Source organism: Microplitis mediator, chromosome 6 (assembly GCF_029852145.1).
Source record: "Microplitis mediator isolate UGA2020A chromosome 6, iyMicMedi2.1, whole genome shotgun sequence".
NCBI lineage: Eukaryota > Metazoa > Arthropoda > Insecta > Hymenoptera > Braconidae > Microplitis > Microplitis mediator.
The window spans coordinates 16,989,007-17,012,839 of record NC_079974.1 but is presented as its reverse complement, the minus strand read 5'-3'; the positions used below and the strand labels follow the sequence as shown (position 1 = coordinate 17,012,839).

Genomic DNA, 23,833 nt, shown 5'->3' with positions numbered 1-23,833 from the left:
TCTGCATTTTTTCGGAAGTCATCAAAGTTAATTAATAAATTAAAAGAACAGTAAAATTCGGTTAGTACGGTCAGCCTTAAGGGGATACGCTACCAGACCTCTTTCTCACACTCAGAAAAATTAATGGGACTGTCTTTGTTGCACTCATTGAGTAAATGATAATTTTAAAACAATTTTTCTCGGAGACGAATTAGAATTTTTGAAAATACGAAATTTTTAGCCCTCTGTTAAGGTTTTAAAAAACGCTAAAGACTCTCTATTTTAGGTTTCTAGTGTTTGTCCGTAAATTAAATTGAATTGAAAATCGGTTACCGTTACCCCTTAAACCCTGATAAAAATAAACTCGGTTAAAAAAAATTGGCTTTTAAATCCAAGTTGAAAAAAATCGCGAAATTTTTTAAATACTTTTTATGATTTAATTTTACTTCTGCTAGGGAGCGCAAGATGGCGGTTGACAAGCTTTCAAAAAGCACGTGATCAATTTTTAAAAACAAAAAATATCCCTCTGTCGGTAAATTGTAATTGACCAAAACAAAATGAATATATATATATATATACAATACAAAATACAATAATGACGTACTTAGTATATTTTTAGTTGTTTTCTTTTTATATGATAACAGCCTTGGCAGTGAAATTAAGTGTTGACTTAAAAAAAAAAATACAAATTGTTTTAATTATTAATTAATGAGGATGTGTTGATTATTATATCAAGATAAAAAAGAGTTTATATTATTGTTAAGTTTTATGTATATTTTTATGTGTTTTATATAAAAGTCCACGTTAAATTTTATAATATGTACATCCCTGTATAATGAAATGATGACGTCAAGCGGTAGAATGGCTGTGAGCCAAAGGCTAAACGAAACGACAACCGGGTCTTTATACAGAGATTAAATGGACGTCAAATATGGCTACCATACGTTGTAATAATAATGCGTAACAATTGTGTTAATTACATTAATAATCGTGTTAAAGTTAACAAAGCATGCTGTTGAAGGGACGGCATTTGGATAAGAGGACTCGCAGGCATCATGGGAAAAATCCCAAGGCCACCGCCGGTAAGTCAAACAACTTCTATATATCTTTATTGGTTATGATGAAAATTTAATTTTTATTATCATTCAACAATTGTTAACTTTAAAAAATAAAATATTCAAAAATACAAATTTTTAAAATGATACACTTTAAATTTTTTATAAATAATTTTTATGTGGTTGCAAGATCACCCTAATGATAATTATTTATTACTTGGGAAAGTAAAATTTATTTTATATTTTTTTATTTATATTTGAAAGCGTATTTAGAGACATAAACAGTAGTTTATTTTTACAGTAGCAATCTGTAAGAAAAAATTATACCAGACAAGTGTATTTTAATCACAAATAAATATCGTTTTTTATATTGTCATATCATGTATGATAAAGATGTTTGTAAGATTATTTACTAAAAATTATTTTTGTTATCTAAGAATCTCAGTTTATTATTCAATGTCTGGAATATAATTGTGTATCGGTATATTTAAATATAATTTCAGCCGAATATAAACTCTTCGCGATATGAATAGAAAATGGAGTAATTAAAAACTCATAAAATTTCAGGCTAAATTATAGAATAAAAGATATATGGATCTATATTAATGGCCTTTATTATTATTATTATTAATATAAATAAAAATACATAGTAAACTGAGTGAAAAAATACTTTTAACAAAATAATATTTATATTTTTAAATTATTTATTTTATTTATTATCAATAACTAAATTGAAATAATTATTAATTTTTTCAACCAAGAAAATATATTTTATTTTTTTACTCAATAAAAATGAATTATTTAGTTAAAAAAGTATTTAGTTTTTAATAGTTTTTTTTATGCTCATCGTAAGAAAGATTAAAAAATAAAAATGCAAAAATTATACAAGTAATTGTATGATTTTCTTTTATCTACAAAAAATAAATAAATATAAATATTAAAGACATGAAAGAAAAAAAATTAAACAATACTTTAGTACTCGGATAGGGATAAGACTAAAGAAAATCAGCTGGTTAATATAATGTACATATAATAATATATAAACGAACATCACAAGTTACAATGATGATCGATCTGAACTTCGATCTTCAAGACTCGACTCAGTCTTGTTGACATCGTGCTATCACTGCATTTTGGTACATACTCCATTGTATTGAAAAATCCACGATTATCCGGATGACTTTTGAGTTCATCTCGTATTATAAATAAACAATTAAAAATAAATAAATAATTATAAAATCCATAATTTTGCAGACTTATTTTTTTAATAACAAATTATAAATAGACAAGTTGTTCAAAATTAGAGTTTTTTATCGATTTATTTAAATGCCTGAGATGGTTAAAATTGTATGTACAGTCTAAGGATCTATTTTAACCAGAAGTGCAATAGTTTGCGGTTCTCCACACCCATCAGTTTAATCGTCTGCATAATGTATAGGTGTATCTGTTACCATGACGATAAAGACACCAATTGATTTTCTCTTTTTCTCTTTACTTGTCATTTATACTTGTATGGATTGCACATATGGATACAATGTACTTCCACATTGCATACATACATCTATTGATTATCTTTCATCCCAGTAAAATAATACGTAATTGTATAGTAGATGCATTCTACTTTTTATTCATTTATACACTCCACATTAAACTCAATTGTTTTAATTTCGTGTGAATTATTTTTTTTTATTTTTACATTAATTATTATTACTTACTGTTGTTATGATATTTATTTACATTTATATACATTATTTGAAAGTTTAAAGCCAGCATTAAATTTGCTACCTCAGGTTTCATTATTTTGTATCACTGTACATATTTCTTGTCATTCTACTTTGAATCTATTTTAGTTACATCATAGATCAAGAACCCCTATCGAAGTTGTACATCGTTTTTTCAATATTTATTTATAAATATTTATTTTTATTTTGCTATCTGGAATGTCAATAAAGACTTTTATAAGCATAAAATTTTTTTTTGTTGATTAACGATTTTTATAATCTAGTCGGAAATGAATTTTCTTTTTTTTTAATTCATTAAATGCATCTTTTGCTTTATTTTATTTTTTATCTTTTTGAAAATCTTTAGGTCAAAAGGTGATATAATTTAGTTTAATAATAACGATATATTATCAAACTCAATATATTGACGTAATAAATATACAATAGACAAAAAATTAGTATTATCAAGATTGCCACACAATCAATGATATTTAAAGTTTTATTTTTACGGTTAATTTGATCTTAAAATTATTTAAGTATACAAACTTATTTTTCATTATCAACTATTTATTCTTCTCTTATATATCAAGCTATGGTTATTTAAATAATTATATTAGTAGACTTTGATTTTAATATGAATCACGATTAACAGATCACTGGGAATTCGAAAAAATTTTAGAGCTGAGTTTTGCTGCGTTAATTCCAGATTACCAATTGAATTTAACAATTAATCATAACAATAATATGCAAATTAGTTGTTGGATGTTAATGCTGCTCCGATACATCCGGGTAGATCTTGACGCGTTTTTAATTAATGGATCATTCAAAATTCTAAACTGCTCAAAAATTTGATGATTTCATTTCATAGAATTCAATCGAGTGAAAAAAAATTTTATATTTATTAAAATTGATATATTATAATTTAAAAATTTTAAACGAACATTAAATTTTTTAAAGAATGTCAATAATAATGATAGTAATAAATAATTAGTTAGTTAAGATAAATGCACTTTTTTTACTGTCTGACTTTTGACAAAGACTGAAATAAATATTAGTTGCAAAATTGTTATTTATTAAGATAACATTATTATTATTATTATTTATATTATAGTTAAATTTATTCCTAGAGATTTTGCAAAAGTTTGTTGTTACATATATATATATACACATACATAAAAATGTACATATATGTATGTATGTATATAATATACATAATAATTCTCCCTCGTTCTTACTCGATCGAATGCATTCACTGAGTAGAGGTCCTTGCCTCTGGGTACAAAGTCCACAACCTCGAGACGTGCCTTTATGAGATGTCTCTGACTCTGAAACCACGTCTTGATCGAATGCAGAAACTATCGCAGTAGCAATGTCCTCCTCCTCCCGCCCTACTGGTTTTATGTACAACACTCTGAGGGAGAAACTTTCCATTTTCCCTGAATGATCAAGAGAAATCATCAAGGACATATATGATCATTTATTATTATTTTTTTTTCCCTTAGAAAGTCGTTCGTTATTTAAAAACAAATTTTTTTTTTTATCGTGAATGAATGATTAAAAATAATAAAAAAAAATTTTCAGCGTTAGTAATTTGCAATAAAATAATATTTATCTTATATTACTAACTATTAAATTTATATGCACTTACAAGAATATCAATAAATGAAATTAAATAGTCGAGCCTCCATAACTGACTCGTGAATTAATTCGACCGCTATATGTCACTGTCGTGAGAGACACACATCTTTAAATAATTTATATGATTATAATAAACTAGTATGTATCGAATAATAAAGTAGTATCATCAAGTGATGACACGTAACAGACAAACCCCTTTCATCATAAATCCGTACATGATATCAATTGACTATGATATTTTATTTCATTTATAATTGTTACATATATATGAATATATATGATATAATTAAATTATTAACTGAGTATCACTGTAAAAAGATATAAAACTTAAACAAATAAATATATTATTTGATTAATTTTACATTCATCCCTGAGTATGTTAGAATTTCTCATGTCTTAAGTGAAACTATATGATGATATGACGAGACAGAAGCTTTATTTACTGTCACCAGTGGTTCACAAGTTATTTTAAACAATTTAAATATTTTAACAAAATGCCAAGGTATTTTTTTTTTAATTAATAAATAATATGTAAAATTTTCAATATTAATTATCTGTTTTTTTTTTTTTTTATTTTAAATATTTTCATTTGGAATTATTATTATTTTTTTTTTTTACAAAGACTATTTTATCAGACATTGAACGAAGATTACATTAATACATTTCTGTACCACGGCAGTAAATTTGTCTTTATATTCACATGCTTTCGACCGTTCTGTAGCATTTGCTACAAGTCTAGGGACTCGTCCGGATGAGTATAACATTATGAATTTAAATATAATCTTATTATTTTTACTTTGTCTTGTCCAATGTAAAATTTATAATTAATATACATTATGCACGTATGTTTTATACGAAAGTAATGATATAATGAGAATTACTGTGATAGCAGGCCGTCTACCTATTGATAATTCTAGACAAGAGTTTTTATAAGTGGAAGTAATAACAGTCTCTGTGATTTTTAAATTAATATAAACAAAAAATTGCTTATTAAAAAAAACAAAAAAGTAAAATTTTTTTACGACTAAACGTTTTTGAGTAGATATCTAATAAACAAATTGTTTAACACATGTGAGTCATGTTGAAAAAGAAGGCATTAAAGTTAATGATAAGAATGATGATTAAAATGTCATAAATAAATAATAATTGCTAAATACTAGTACTTAATAATACTACTATCAGTCTATAATTCAGGTAGTTTACAGTTAAAAGTAGATCATAAAAACAAGGCCGAGTCTTCAGAGTGCGAGTATCACATCCCAAGAGACTACCAATAAATTGTTTTGTTCAAAACGTTTTTGTTTTTAAATAAATTTACAAATTGAAATATTTTGTATATTTTTATGAAGTTTTATTTCCAAATTTAAAAAATTATTCGTATACTTTAAAATATTTCTATCCAATAGACATCTACATGTAACTATTGCTCAATAATTTGATATATGAGACAAATAATTAGTCGGTATTATAAAAAGTAATGATTAAAATCAATAAAAAAATTAAAGAAAGAACAATTCGATAAAATTAAAATAATGAATTTATATAAAAGTTTGTACTTGAAATGGAGGTCGATTTTTATTCCTGTTAAATGGATCATTCTTTTCAAGTACTGGACGATTGGCCTCGATTTCTCATGGTGTTTACACAGCCCTGTATATTTATATTGCAAACACATTTTACATTAATTGCTTAAAAACTTTTGACCTTCGTTTAGGTTATTATTAAATTATATGTATATATATTATGGTGATTCGTTTAAAACGTACACTTTTTTTTCACTCCCACAGCAAAATATTGATGTATGTATCAATAAAAAAGTTCTCTACAATTTTTAGCCCTTAATCTTACTTACAAGTACTTTTACTTTTGATTTTAGAGTTTTTCCATTTAAAACACATAGTGAATCTAACTATTCTTTTCAATTTTCTAATGCTCAGCCGCATTTCAAGTTGTCGGGTCACCGTTTACGGCCTTTTTTAGGCAATTTGATGCTCTTCAAAAGTTTTTATGGTAATATTACTGTAAGCGATTTATGAGAATAAGAAGATTTTAATTTGATAAGTTTTAGAAAATTTTTTCAAAATATTTTATTTATGAAATTAATAAAATCTTTAATCACGCGAACGAAGAACTCAACTAAGAGGACCTTTTTTGTATGGAATCAAATTTCCTAAAAAATCGTTATCTGCATTTTTACCGTAAGTTTCGTTACTTAGTCAATATCAACTAAAAACCCAAATTATCGTTAGAAAAATGACTTTCTGAACCAATACAGAAAAAACAATTAGACTCACAGTAAAATTACTATAAAAACTTTTCAAGAGCATTAAATTGTTTAGCAAATGCCGCAAACGGCGACCCGATAACTTGACACGGTATACGGAAAAAAAAACTTTAAAAATTCGTGCTTGAAATTATAACCGGAAACCCGGGTGTCAATATGGGGAATTTTAACATTCCAAATAATAAATTTTATAATACGTGTACAGTAAAAAAAGATTCGTCAAAATCAACACACACCGTGTGTAAAACGAACGTTTGTGAGTGTTAAAAAAAGTTATACACGTATACGTTAAAGATAAAAATTTTCCAAGAATTCGTTTGTGATGGTCGACATTATTTTTAATATATTTTGAGTGTTGATTTGATAGTAACAGATAAAAAGTATTACTTTTGAATAAAATGATATTTTTGTGTGTTAAAAAATCAATCGATTGCGACAGTTCAAACAAGATAAATACTGTGTGTTAAATTGACACACAAAAGTGTTAAAAATTCAACACTCAGAATTTTAACACAAGTTTTTTTTACACTTTGACGATTCGTTTTTTACTGTGTTTCGTCAATTTTCTAAGTATGAGTCACGATTTTTAAAGTTCAAATAGTAATTTTTCTTGCATAGACAATAAATTTTCATACTTATCCTGTAATTATTCACGTTGTAATCATAAACGAAAAAATTACTATTTAGAATGATAATTTTTACTGATCACTTTATTATTATATTACTTGTCGTTCTCAATTTCTATAGTTCATTTTTTCCGTGTATGCGTTTGAAATTGAATAACTTCAAAATCAAAATAAAAGTACTTAAAAGTAAGATTAAGGACTACAAAATTTAGGAATTTTTTTTTTTATATTTTTCAAAATGGATCATCCTAATATACATATATATGTAATAGAAATTGTTTAATAGTTTTGTTCGACAATAGCTATCATAATTACTTTTCAATAAAGAGACCGAAATGTTTTTTGTCCATTATATTATGTCACATGTTTTATTTATAAATTTTGTTTTTACCAAGATTCTAAAAAACAACAATGACTTTCAAACGGTGCGTAATAACAATGATAAATAAACAGGCCGGGTCATCGTCCAGTTGAAGACGAGATTTGCTTTAAATGAGCTATAAGACACTCACTTTTAAATTTGTTGCGCTGTTTTATAGTGTGTCAATACAATCGGTAGTAAAGAAGGGACGTCAAAATGCAATGCATATTACGGTCTATATTAATATATAAGCCGCATAATATATGTATGCATAATAATGATTTGTCTGGTAACGACTATTGAAACATTCGTATATTACACGGATTAAACTTACCATTGAATATTCAATATACTTGTGATGTACATAATCAAGTACAATATCAACGTGGGTGTTTAATTAATTTTAATTTCTTATGACCTCTATTATTAAATTAAAATTTAACGTGATTCTAAAAAAAAAATTTTCAACCGTGAAAAATCGATATTTTTGAAAATAACATAGCATATGCTTGTTACAATTTTTTTGAAATACAAAATAATTTTTTTTTCTTTTATTATTATCAAAACTTCATAAATAATTCATATTTATATATTACTAAACATGAATAAACAATAATTATTTTGTGCTGCAAAAAAAGAAACATTTCAAGTTTAAAATGAATAGTAATCTGCTTTATTTGAATAATAAAAAATTAAAATTGAAATATTTAACAATTTATACAAATTTTTTGTTTCAATCTTTGTTTCAACTTTTTTTTTTTTAACAATGAAATAAAAAGTATAATAGAAAAAAAATGGAGCTTATACATATTGATAGATAAATTATTTCGAATTAATGAGTTTTTTAAAACTAACTGACAAAATACATTTATTTTCAAAAATAATAGCAACTAATAGGAAAAAAAAATTTTACTTAAAAACATTGTTGTTTTTTCCCTAAACATCAATTAAGAACCGTTAACTTTTTTAAAATGATTAATGTCCAAAGTAAATTTTATTTTTTAATAATATTGTTATGCTTTATTACAATATCATTTAGAACCCATTAAATCATATCTATTTTTACTAATAATATCCTAAGATATATTATTTTAACATTAAATTTTAATTGTTTTTTATTTTTTTATTTTTCTTATACTTAAAATATTTTTATTATACTCAGTTATTTGTTTTTCGACGCTATAATAATACAATTATCTGGTATCATAAAATTGTCATGATAAACCGGTTAAATCGTTGATTTTTAAAATTGCTGCTCTCTCGCTTTCGAATCGACTGCAGTCTGAACTCTTTATGTGAATTTGTTTGGTCGTTTATTTACGAATTAATTCATGACACCCTGGCATACAGTAATGTGAGAGTCCGTAACACATTTTAATGTCTTTAAAATATTGAAAATATAAATAATTTTTATTAAATATTATTAGTATTTTCCATTTTCTATCGTTTATCAATATCACTTTAACGATAGTTGTTATTACGAATACTTAAACTATTTTTTTTTATCAATTATGTTATCGATTAATAAAATTATTATACCAATTACGTCAAATTAAATGAGACAATTGGATAATAATTCTCAGTAAGGTAAAAAAACATGGAAAATGTTTACTCATATACAAACTTATTTAAACCAGCACTTATATAGAGCTTACATATAATTAAGAAACGTTGCACAGAAACTGTTTTCAACAGTTCTTTTTCTTCTTCTTATTTTATCTTGACGTCATTGGTGAACCGGTTACGCCTTGCAAGAATTGCAAACGATTTTCGATTCAACTGCAAGATCCAGGTTACCATTAATACTAATGATTCCGGTCAAAAATACATATATATACATATATATGTTTACTTGACCTTGCATATTTTTTTGTACACAAAAAAAGTCCAACAAAACATCCCGAAGCTAAATTTATCATTTGTTTTTATTGCTTTATTCTAATTGTTTGCAAACCGGGAAATCCAAAGTTGGTTTCCTGCAATTAATTTCTGTTTTGTGGTCAGGCGTGGCTATCGATCGTAGGGTACGGCTAATTTTATAAATACATTTTTTTTTTATTTATACTTGTTGCATTTATATGAATTAAATTCCGTAAATATTAATTATAAATTAATTTATATGTTTATCTATATATTTATTTATCAAATACATTTAATGTGTTGATCAGAACGAAAAATAAATGTATTTTGTTATCAGAAACGTGATTTACCCAAAATGAAAGAAAACAAAAAATAATAAATAAATAAACAAATTTATTTAGTAGAATCATCGGACTTTTCATGGTCGTCTGGTGTTGTTGCGACGCATCGCGAGTCGATTCGTTCGCATTGACGTCACTATTGACCGTAGAAATTATGCTGAGTTACCTGTACGCTAATTGATCTCAGACCATGCGATTATCTAATGGTACTTGTGTAAATTTCAGATACATTTATTATGTATTATTATAATTTATAATTCGCTAAAATTTTATTTATTTTGTTATTAACAAATAAATGGTAATATTTTAAGTACATAAATTAATTAAATACTGTTAAATCATATTATTTACTTAATATTAAATTGAATTCTTTCTTTTTTAATAATAATAAAAAAATATATATAGTCCAATGTAATTGTCAAGTATATTTATCTTTGATAATGAGATTAAAAAAAAAATTGTTTACTATTGTGTCATTAAAATTCGCTTATTCTCGCCGACTATTTACCAATGGTGTATGATTAATTATGAAACTCTCTGCGCACGCTTGTGTACTAATTATTCTCTATAGCTCTATACAAATATCATACATTTTTATTACTGACATTATTTTAAAATAATAATATATATAGTCATAATAACAAAAGAATTTTAAAAAATGATAGCACCTCAAATGTATTATATTTAAATTCTGTATTGATATTTAGTTATTTTTATTTTATATCAAACCACGTGTTATTATTTATGTGCGATAATTTTTTGAATAATATTATTAAACTATTTTATGAGGGGAAATTAATCATTTTGATATCGATAATCAAAACAAAAAAAAATTAAATGAGAAGTAAAATAAAGAATAAGATGAAATAAAATAATGATAAAATGATGATAAGAAAATGTGCATAAAAAAATATAATAATGAATTGTCAGTACAAAAGAAGAAATCAGTCACGTAATTTTAAGGCATATCCGGTACAAACTTGATCGATTATAATATCACAAAGTCGTCGGTTGAGGTCGGTAGATCACCATCACTTAGTCTTTTATAAATAAAAATAACAATTAATTTATTTGTTTATATAAAATTTTTTTTTATTCAAATATTTTGATTATTAATATCTCTTGTTGATTAAATTTTAAATATAAGATATAGATGACATTGGGTTATTATATTATAAATTGTAAAAATAAATTTATGGTGATATACATTATTGAATTTAAGTATAGAAATATATGCATTAAATGTTATTACCGATAAGTACTAATAATATAACCCAGCAATTAATTTCTTTCTAGGTTAAACAGTCGTAGACTTGAGAATAGAGGGAATATTCCGTTTGTAAATAACCTTTTTAACTTTACTTAAGTGTAATTTTCTCTTGTTATCGATGAATTAATTAATGCCAGAGGAGAAAGGGCGAGTCTACTGTTAATATACACTATTATTTACTGATAACAGTACTGAATAAGACAGTTTATTGTTATTTTATTTATATGTATGTATTAATAATTTTAAAAATATCATAAATAGAGATTTGTAATAAATATATTTTATTTTAAATTTAAATTATCGTTTAAATTAAAATATAAAATTAAATTTTTATATTTATCTTATAATCCTGTGATATAATTTTTGAAATTAACAATAATAAAAAAATTAAAATTTTAATTAATTATAATATTAACGTAATTTTATAATCAAATAATCAAAGTATTATCATATCGTACAAATTTATGATTATAAAATAAATCTTAATTAAAAAAAAAGTACTCATGCACAAATAAAAATACAATTGATAAAATTATAAAATAAAAAAATTAATTAATTAATTTACTGTCATATATAATACAATAAAAATTATTGTTTAAAAAATAATTTATAAGCAATAAAATTACACAATAATTTAAAATGCCACGTGTTCTTATTATTCATGCGACTGTAATACTCGTCGTAAGTTAACTATTACAGCAAAAAAGAAATCCCTCGAAACAGACAAAGAGACGATTAGATTATAAATTATAAACAAATATCATATCAAGATTATACACGTTAATAGTTCATGTCACGCGTCTTAAAACCAAGTACACGATTTTTTTTTCTTTATTTTTTTTTATCTAGAAAAGTTTTATCAAAAAAATATCTTTCACTAATGTTTAAAAATTTTAGTGAAGGTTAAATTATCTTTTACCAATTAAAACATAATTACTCTGTTCTTGAAAAAAATAGAAATAAGTTTAAAATTAAATTTAAGTCATTTGATAAAAAAGAAAAAAAAATAAATACTCTATTGTTAATTTAATAAAATAATTAAAAATGTAAATAATATAATTTATATAAAGTTCATTGTACTTTTATCACCGATAAAATGATAGCAAAATAATAAGCAAAATCTTATTTCTATCATACAATAAGGTGTTTAATAAGAATTTATAACATTATGTATCTTCAGCCGTATGTTAAAGAAAATGATCGTTTCCAATCCATCTGCAGACAAGTTGTATCAATATCTGAGAGCAGAAGCCAAGGTAATTAAACGACAAGCATAGCTATACATATTTTATATTAACTACATATATATATGTATATTTAAAAAAAAAAGAAAAACGAAGAAGGACAAAGAGTTTAACACGATGTGAGACATTAAATTGTATATAATAAAACAAGTAATAAAGACAAGAAGTATATCTATACAATAAATATAAGAAGTACAGACAAGAGTACTTTTCATAAGTATTGAAAGAACGAGGAGCGCCAAGTACGATGTGAGCAGACGTCGATTATCATCAGAAGAGTGGGGAATTATTTACTCGCTATTCTCTGTGTTCAACTGACTTCTTCATGAATTTTACCACACTAGTTACACCAGTATGCATCGCAACTTGCTTTTGTGATCATCGTAAAATTTGTCTTTTCGTTATTTGTTGTTATCGTCGCCGCCGTGATCGTCATCATTGTTGTCGTCATTACTTAACTTACTGTATACATTATTAAATTATTCAAAATATATATTTTATTAAAATTGTTTTAATATATATTTATTGAGTCTGTTAATTAAAATTAGTCACCTTGGCTTTATGGACATTTATATGATGGACTTATTGTCGTGATGGCGAATACACGAGGCTCTCATGTTTTTTTCGTGAAAGATTGTGCTCAGTGGACTTTTTTGAAACCCCGGAGAACTCGTTTACGCTCTTGAAATAACAATTAATAATTAACTGAATAATTATTATTTAAATATTTAAAGAAAACTTTTAATATATTTATTGTTATTATTATTTTTTCTATTTTTGTTATTATCAATACTCATTAATTTATTTAATTTTTTATAAAGACATTTTAATTATTAAAATAAAGACTGAGTGTGTCGTTGGATAAATATTAAGAGACTTATAAATACGTGTGTAAAATAAATATTTATATTTATATTTATAAGAAAAAGAGTGCGGGAAATAAGTGAGTATAAATTTGAATGGCACCAGATTTTGAAAAAAAAAGAGAACCTTCTAAGGTTACTGGTTATTTTGGACAGTATAATTATAATAATAACAAACAAAGTATGATTTTATTAAAATGCCCAGGGAATCCATTTACGGATTATTATCACTATGGTAAATAAATATTAAAATTTTTAAATAACAAAACTGTACATCAATAATACCATTAACAATTTTTTCATTATTTTGAAACAATAATAATAATGTTTAAAAAATTATTGCCAATAATTATGAGATCTATGTAATTACTTGAATAATACGATGGACTTTATCTGCCGAAGCATTAATTTTTTTCATTTTATTGTTTATTTTAGTTATATTTGTCGAGTCATTCAACAAAGATGATATTCTCTTAAATGATTTTAATTGATGTAATATCATTATACAATTATTTATTATTCTGAATTTTCGATGAAATTACTTTTTTCGCGGAATTTGTTGCTGTAATATAAAATCCTTGAGCTAGTGGTATGCATTGATAACTTTGAGAAAAAAAAAAATTAGTACGCTATTACATATAAATAATTAATCGGTAAAGTAAAAAAAAAAAGTGATGTCGAATTAATAATAAAATTAAATAAATATTTCCTTTATTATTTTGTATTTCTTTGTAATAAGGTCATCATTTAGAAAATTCAGCAAGTGCCCGAAAGAGAAATATGACAGATAATTATCATCCATACAATTGTGGTGCGTTTTATTTTAATATTATTTATTCCGTGATGTAGTAATAGTAGTAAGAATATAAATTTTCATTTTAATAATATTTGGCATTGAATAGTTAAAAAAAAAAATATATATAACTTATTTACTCGAAAATTTAAATAAGTGTAATTTTTCTAAAAATTGTTAATTTATTTAAACGTTTCGCAATTACTTAATTAATTCATATAAATTTTAAAAACTTGTATACATAAAGAGTTACAAAACATATAAAGCCTGAAATAAATCTTTTAATTAAAGAATAAATGGAGGAGTATCATTAATCATATGTTAAAAATTAACGAAAAATGGCAACTGATTTATGACATTCTTTGTTTACGAACTTTAAAACTGTAGTTACTTAATTTTTTTTCTTCTACCCTAAATAGAATAGTATATTACGTGGTAAGGGATGAAATAAGACGATTTCAGACAAGAGTGAAGTTAATTACCTGAGCCGAAAGCGAGGGCTGATATCACCCAATGTGAAGTAGTATTTTACTCCGTATTGCGCACCATATTTTCTATATTACCTTGTATTGATACGGGAAATTTTACCAGCAAAAAAATAATGTATTTTATATCATATTATTTAAAAAATTTTCCAAACATATAATCGGGGACATTAATTTGAGTCGGCTTCTCAATAGATTCTAACGTAAAAACCAACTCAAATTAATGTCCCCGATTGTACCTGTTAGTTTAATTTGTTATTAGAATGGTCCAAAAATAATTTTTGCGATCCCGATGGAAAGCGAAAATTTTCTTAGCTGAAGAAAAAGATTTTTTAGTTAAAAAAAAAATTTTTAACAAAGAAAATTTTATCTTGAACTAACAAAATTATTGCTTTTCTTCTGGATAGCAAAATATATTCTTAGGCCAAAAAAATAACTACTAAGCCAAGGTGCCCTTTCTGTCTGTGTGTATAATTAACAAATTTGATTCTGACTGGGATGAAATAAATTTAAAAACTAATATTTCACTATACCTAAGTCGTACTTTTCTCTTTTGATAAAAATTAGCGCATGCGCAATTTGCCCCACAAAGAGAAGCAAAATTTAAAACTTTCCGGTGCAGATCTAGTGAAAAATAGTATATATACCGTCTTCGACTCAGGTAGGCAATTATACACGCGGCTTAGAATGTCCTACTTTCTTCCCTTGGCGTGTAATACTAATTCTTCCCTTGAGAAGAAACTCATTAGTTTCTGCCCTCTAAATTGCACTGGTCTGTTTGGCTCTTTCCGGCTGGCAAAACAGCCAGTGAAACTTGCAGTTTCAATGCAGGTGCTATGAAAATAAATATTATTGCAATAATATTTCAATTGAAATAAAATCAGAGCATGCTCTGAAAAAGTTTTCATAACTCGAGCGTTATTTTCTTTTTAATCAACTATATATTTTGCCGGTCGATGAATTTCTAAGGCAAGAATATTTATTCTTGATAATTATCGAAAAGTTAACTTGATCAATCGATAATAAAATATTTCTTTGTAAAAGTATTATCTTTTTTTTTTTTTTTTCAGTGTACTAAGGTAGAAGACCTGCTATAATAACCGATCAGGGACTAGTACCCGATCACTCCATATATATAAATATAGATATACAAATATATGGAGTGATCAGGTACTACTCCCTGATCGAGTATTAGGTCTGTTACTTTACTTGAAAAATTTTATTTTTTAATTATTATTATTTTTTACAAATATACATATTAGTTTTTTTGCCGATTATGAATGATCCCATCGATCTGATTCACTTGTATTGTTAATATGAGTCGTGTTAAATTAAAACAACAGTGGCATCATTTTGCGGTTCCATGACTCAAGAAAATTTTTGTCAAACCTCACTAACAAATGCCTGGCTTAAAAAAAAAAATTTCGAAACAATCTTTATTTGTTAAAATTGATGATAAATTTTTAATTTAACTATCTGCCAATAAATCTATTCATTAAATTACTTCAATGTATACACAAGTGAATTTATGATGAAAAATAAACATATCGAAATTTCATTGAGATAATTTATTTTTAAATTAATTAAAATTTGATAATTAAAAAAAAAAATATTATAATTATAATACTAATAATGTAATATAAACACACAATTAATTTTTTTTTTAACATCTTGACTGAAAAGTTCATTACATAAATTATTTTCATAACTTTTGTTTGATAATTTAAATGGTATTACACAATTCAATACGTATAATAAAATATAGTAATTAATTGTTTACGCTATTCAATTGAAACTTACTGTCAAAACATAAATGATGAATTTGTTCAAAAGATTTGAAATATCTTTGAAAGAATATCTACAATTATTATTATAATATAATTTATCCTTCAAATAATTCAAATATAGAATCTGTTACGATCTGTTTGTCTACTAACACACATATATATAATAGTAATGATGTATATTGATTGTGTTATCAAAGGGTCACTTGAACCAAGTGCTTCAGGTGGCGAAATTGACATAAGAGAGCTTGAGAATAAAGACAAACGACATTAATATCTCATTTATTTTATCTATTAATATTTTACATACAAATAATTTTTTTTTTTTTTTTTTTTTTTTTCACAATAAACAATATCACCATTAATATCAAGTATAGTAACAAGCATCTTGTTGATATCGATAAGATTTGATTAATTAACTGATAAAATTACCAGGCTCTTATAAATATAAAAAATATATATATATATATATATATATATATATATATATATATATATATATATAGATACACTTAAATTATAATTGCAAAAAATAATAATAAATAAATGATATTAAAGTATAAATGATATTATTTAAATTGGCAAAAGTTTAAATGTTTATTTATTTTAAAAAGATGAGAGAGTAAATGATTCAGGTCATTGACATAACTCAGTGATTTTCCTCAACCGATTTCATTTAAACTTTCATATCCATATATATGTGTACATATATATACATACATATATATTTATTTGTTTATTTATATTTAAATATATAAAAAACGAATGAAATTAATGTGACAACCCTCAACTCCCTGTGATGCCTACAATTAATACGTTTTCATACATTATCGAACCTCTCACCTCGTACTATTATCTATGACCAAGGGTTTCTATACATAGAACTCCATTTATTTTTTTTTTATACATTTTAATTTATTCATTTGTTGCGTCAAGATCCTTCAAGTCTTCTGTATGGAATTTTTTTACTTAACTATTATAGTAATAATAGTAACACCATTATTAATCATTATTGTAACATCTCATAAAATTTAAAAAAATTATAACATAAAAAAATTAAATGATTTGGAATTAAATATTTAATATCATTGTATAAGTATATTATACATAATATAGTTTACTTGCCATTTATTTTTACCTAAAAAATTCTTTTTTTATTATTTTATGTATACATATCTGTAATAAATTTATATACTGAATTAATTAAACTTGAAAATTATAAATAAAAAATATGAAAGACCGTAAAAATAAAATATATATACATTAAATTCAACTACTCCATAAATATATAAATATAAACAAACATATATATATATATATATATATATATATATATATATATATATATATATATATATATATATATATATATACATATATATACATATATATATATATATATGCAGAGAATTCAGATTTTTCAGTCGGCTGAACTTTGATCATTCAAGTCAGTTAAACATTGTCATGGACTTATTTGTCATTCTTCTTTATGTCTACATAACTTCCACAACAATACCCAGGTACACCAGCTACCAACTACTATTGTATAAAAATATATAACATCACGTAGTTATTGTAGTACATAATTTTTTAACATTATAAGTAAACTTATAAAAAAACCCAAATATAAAAATAAACAATAAAACAAATAAAGTTATGATAATAAAAAATTTATTTTAAAGTTACAAGCTATACGATGGACTTCGTAATCGCTTACAATGTAATATAAAAATAAAAGACTAAACGATATTTAAAAATTAAATTACCAATAAATAAAATCATCGTATGAATTAAAACTAAGAAATTTTATTTTACAATTTAAATTTTTAAAAAATTATATTAATAACTAATGACTAATTAATAATGAAAATATTTATTTTCATTACAGGCAATACCACTGGTGAAAGTGGTAATTCGGTGGTTACGTCGTCAAGTGCAAGAAGTTTAACGAATACTTCACGTCAGTCTTCAAGGCGTTTCAATCAGCAATCACCAGCACAGCAGTCACAGTCACAACAGCAGCAGCAGCAGCAACAATCGCAGTCTAGATCACCAGCAAGGATTCCATTGGCATCCCTGAGCAGTGTGACGGTCAGAAATTCAGATGAACTTGTGGCAACAAACTTAACAACACAGGAAGTTTGCGACAGTTCGAACGACTCTGGCCTCGGCTTCGAGGAGAGGCAGCAGCATCTCGGCAAAGCCTCGGTAATCCCTGTCTATCAATTATTTTTTATCTCACTTGTCAACTTGCCATAGAGATAATTATAATTTATCAACAGACAACACACTGTTGTTTATTTTATTTTACAGCCAGGAGTCAGAGAATCGTTTTATATTGTCGCATACATTCCTATAGTACTGCTGCCACTTAATTTATTTTTAATTCAACAATTATTATTATTACTATTATTATTATTACCATAAGTGTTTGTATGTACATAAATATTTTTCAGTTAATCAGCAATGATAGACAAAAAAAAATAATAATAATAAAAAATAAGAATTAAAATTCGAAGGAGATATGAAAGATTGAACGGTAATTGAACTCCTCTGGCGTCCATTGCTCAGTATTTTATTCACTTCGTTCAATAATTGTTTGATTTATTAAATTGCTCTACAACTACTAACTCTCAACTCAATTTTATAAATTGTTGATGCAGGCTTGGAACAACGGTGCTGCTGGAGAGGAGGACACTAAGCGACGTAAAATGGACATAAAGCTCGAATCAGAAGATGCCAATTTTACGTTCCCCGAAGTATCAAGAAATTCCGGGGCTGCTACGGCTACAGGTGACATTAAAAATTCAACAAGAAATACAACAACTTCAACAACATCTACTAATACCTCTAATGGAATTACACAGTCACGTAATTCTGTTGGTCGAGTTATTGGTGTAACGCGACCACGTTCAACATTAAGTGCATACGGTAAACGACCACCACCTGTTCATCAAGGTCCAATTACTCTTACGTCTCAACTCAGTAAGTATCTCAACACTTTTTAAAAAATACATTTATTTAATTATTATTATTTATTTATTTATTTATTTTTTTTTTTTTTCATTTACACAGGTAATTTATCGAGAGATGGCAAGGTCCAATTGCAAATAATATGCCAGCCAGAGCAACAGCATCGTGCTCGATACCAGACAGAAGGCTCACGAGGTGCTGTCAAGGATCGTACTGGCAATGGATTCCCAATTGTACGTCTTGTTGGTTATGATAAACCAGCTATCTTACAAGTTTTTATTGGTACGGATCTCGGACGTGTCGCGCCACACATGTTTTATCAAGCATGCCGGGTGAGCGGAAAAAATTCTACACCCTGTATCGAACGGAAGGTCGACGGGACTATTGTCATTGAGGTTGATATGGATCCGTCCAAAGACATGCTTGTTACTTGTGACTGCGTTGGTATACTAAAGGAACGTAATGTTGATGTTGAGCATCGATTTCCACAATCTGCGGGCATGCTTCAAGGTCGTAGCAAAAAAAAGTCTACTAGGTGCCGAATGGTATTTCGTACGAGTATCACTTTGCCGGATGGAACAACTGAAACTTTACAAGTTTGCTCGCAACCAATTGTTTGCAGTAAGTAAAAAAAAAAATAAAAATTTATACTCTGTAAGACTTAGAGATGGAAAATAAAATTATTTTTATTTATTTTTCAGCTCAACCACCGGGTATACCGGAAATATGTAAAAAATCTTTGACGTCTTGTCCATGTACAGGCGGACTTGAACTTTTTATTCTCGGTAAAAATCTGCTGAAAGACACACGAGTACTTTTTCAGCTTGACGATGAAGATCTCAGTAATATGGAGCAGCATTGGGAGTGTTCTGTTATTCCTGACAAGGAATTTCTTCAACAAACACATCTCGTATGTGTTGTACCACCTTACGCTCGACAAGATCTCAGGCCTACGGAGACTGTTACTGTAAAACTTTATGCTGTTTCATCTGGTAAAACAAGTGAACCACATACTTTTATTTATACCGCGGCTTCAACTCCAGCCGAGCCTTCCGTTGGTAAAGTTGAATCTATATCTCCACCACTTGTTACGACACGAAACGAGTCATTGTCTACGTCACCGACGATACCTATTGCTGCAGTTACTAACAATTGTAATAAATTATTTATTTAATTTAAAATTAACTAATGTACCAATATTTAATTATCATTTTTTTTTTTTATTTACAGCAATGATATCACAGTCTAGTGCAGTATCACCAAATTTCCTAACAAATCTCCCTCAGCCAGCATCTCAACAACATTCACCTCAATCGCCACCAGACGCACTGAAAAATGATCCAAGTCCGCCTCCTGTGTCATCATCAGCCCAAGTAACTCCAGTGATGATGTGGGCATCTCAACAAACCGGAAACTGTCAAAATTCACAAGCAGATGTTATGATGCCACCACCAAATCTCGTTGCCAATTCTCTTCTCAATCGACGATCCTCCTCAAATCATCAGCTTATTATTCCCGATTCTTTAAAATCCGAAGTTCTTGATGACAACAGTGAAAATAGTATGTTAAGTGAAAATAGTCTTCAAAGTATGCCAACGCCAAATTCAAATGGTCCAGCAAATACTAGTCCAATGCATCAATTTGTATGTGAAAATTCACGTGACTCAACATCAACTGGATTACTTAGATCTGTTCCATCACACGTAACACCTGCTCAAGAAGCTGTAAGTTTATTAGGAGTTGTTGATTTAATGCGTAATCAACATCCACTTACACTTATAACACAACACCAGAGTCCATTTACTGGAATTCATGAGCAGTCTGGTGTAAAAGTGCTTAATACACATCATATTAGTAAAGATACAAATCCAATATTACCAAGTGAATCTACGGCCAACGGTACTCTGTCAAGTGTAGGCGTTGATTTACGTATGAAACATCATGAATACGAAACATTGAGTAATTTTACAACAACTCCAGCAGCTCAGCCTCTGCCAAATCAAAGTAGTCAATCTATTGAAAAATATTTCAACCACATTGAGTCATCTGTACCTCCGGAAAAAGAATCTGATCCTGAAGATTCAAATTTTGTTGATGCAATGCAACAACATTCTATTCTTGATAATTCTCGTGTTCAAGATCAATCCTCGCCAACTGATATCCTCGCGCCAAATGCAGCAACTGTAAAATTAGATGCACTTGTTAACTCAGCCGTCGAGTCTCATCAAATGGATCGTATGGTAGCTCCACTGCAGACAGTTACTGCAACTCCAGGATTATTGAGTCATGTGCCTGAAGATGCACTGAATAATTCTCAGTCAGCAACACGTACTAGTCCGCCGATTCCAGTAAAAGCTATGCTTCTTGAAGCACTAATGCCTTCTCCTGTGGTTACTGCTACTGGAGCTACCACTGGATCCGCTGGATCAGTCGTCACTGAATCATTACCCGATGAATCTTTAATGACAAGCATAAATGCTGCTTTACTTCCGTCAATTCAAGAACCTATTGTAACAGACTCAGGAATCTCAAATGCAACGGTAAATGTTTCTGTTCAACTTCAAAGCACCACTGAGCCTATTCAACAAATTCAAGCACTCAGCCAACAGGATGTAATGCAACAGCAAGCACAACAAGTTGAACAGGTGGTAGCACAAGCTCAGCAACAAGTAGAGCAAGTTGTTGCTCAGGTACAACAGCAAGCCGCACAGACAGTTCAACAAGCGCAGCAGCAGGTCGTCCAGCAAGTAGTTCAACATGCCCAAGTAGTTCAACAGGCAGTCCAGCAAGTAGAAGCTGTGCGTCAGGTTCAAGCAGTACCAGAAGTACAGCAAGCCGTACAACAAGCAACTCAAGAGGTCGTACAGCAAGCTGTACAACAAGCGACTCATGAAGTTGTTCAGCAAGTCCAAGCAGTTCAGCAGGCGGTTCAACAGGCCCAAGCTGCACAAGCAATGCAGCAAGCTGTTCAACAAGATATTGGATCAATGCTTAATCAACCAGCTGGTTTTGTTGCTGAAGCCAGTTCTGCTTTGGCAAGTGGTGCCGCACAAGAACCAAGCCAACAAAGACTTACAAATGCTGCTGAACAAGCCATCACCAATGTTATTACAAATGCAACTCAGGATATCATCAACAATCGGCCTATTTCTACAACTACAGCTCATGCAATTATTGCCACTAAAAATATTCTCAATAGTGTTGCAACTCAAAGTGCTCAGCTTATGAATACAGCAATGGAAGGTATATTACCTAAATCACCTTCTAATGCTGGGACTGTTGTTGATCAAGTATCACGTAAATCACCGTCAAATTCACTTCCAGTAACGCAAAATCGTTCTAACAATTCAAATGGAATGTCTGGTTCTGTAAACACCTCAAATGGTCAAGTATCGGTTGTTAGAAAGGCTGAAGATGCTGGCGGTATGCTACCGCAAGAACTTACTTCTATGTCAGAGCACGATCTCCTCAGCTATATAAATCCAAGCTGCTTCGATCAAGGCACTTTTCTTATGTAGTTTTCCATTTTTAAAAAAAATTAAATCAAATTTTAGTGATTTTTTTTTTTAATTTTTATTTATACGTAAATAAGAAGGTTTTGTTATTACTATTATTATTATTATTATTATTATTATTATTATTATTATTATTATTATTATTATTATTATTATTATTATTATTATTATTATTATTATTATTATTATTATTATTATTATTATTATTATTATTATTATTAATAATAATATTATTAATATTATTATTATTATTATTATTATTATTATTATTATTATTATTATTATTATTATTATTATTATTATTATTATTATTATTATTATTATTATTATTATTATTATTATTGTTATTATTATTATTATTATTTTTTAAAATATATCATTGCAATAATGCAATATGATTTAGACGTCAACGAATTTTTGTTCTGACTATTTAATGTTGCTTATGTCACTATGTTATTTCTCGTTAACTCGAATATAATTATTTTTGGTTCGATAACGAGAAAATTTGATTAAAATTATTGTTGTTTATTGTAAATAAGCCCGTTTAATATATATGTATTCATATATATATTTACATTTATATACATATATATATATATATATATATTAACAACCATTAAAATTAAGTAAGACGGGCGCATGCGAGAGCGCGACAAAATATTTTTTTTTTGTTCATTTATTGTTTCTTCTTTTTTATATTGAAATGAGTTAAAAAATTCATACGTTTTTTTTTTTTTTTACGAGTTACTGATAACGATATTTATCTTCTTCAGTGCCAGCGCATACAGGTGCCTTTTACTCTAAATAGTTTATACATGTATTTGGCTTCCTTTTTATTTTTAAAATAAATAATCAATTAATCATTCGGTAAAAATGATGACATAATTGGTATCGTGATTTACTTATAATAAAAATGAATGATATTTCGTGATCCTTAAAAAAGGATAAACAAAATTTTTTAAATTATATATTTATATAAAATGCAGAATTTATAAATAATTATTGTGGAAATTATATTTTATTGTAGAGCCGTGGAATTGA

General features: G+C 26.9%; 1 protein-coding gene across 5 annotated transcripts; it reads left to right on the top strand.

Moving 5' to 3' along the window:
• Positions 1-628: 628 nt before the first annotated feature.
• Positions 629-22,804, top strand: LOC130669353 (nuclear factor of activated T-cells 5-like). Of its 5 annotated transcripts, none has more exons than XM_057472176.1 (7): positions 12,526-13,477; positions 13,982-14,053; positions 18,193-18,395; positions 18,968-19,289; positions 19,380-19,898; positions 19,979-20,431; positions 20,508-22,804. In XM_057472176.1, exons 1-7 carry the CDS (start codon positions 13,339-13,341, stop codon positions 22,793-22,795), a joined length of 3,996 nt encoding a protein of 1,331 aa, XP_057328159.1. In that variant the 5' UTR covers positions 12,526-13,338; the 3' UTR covers positions 22,796-22,804. The 5 variants fall into 5 exon arrangements, with proteins under 5 accessions (XP_057328160.1, XP_057328159.1, XP_057328157.1 ...); XM_057472174.1 differs by having other exon boundaries at positions 12,527-13,477; positions 18,193-18,512; XM_057472178.1 differs by lacking the exon at positions 12,526-13,477 and adding an exon at positions 17,720-17,824 and having other exon boundaries at positions 14,029-14,053.
• The last annotated feature ends 1,029 nt before the right edge of the window (positions 22,805-23,833 follow it).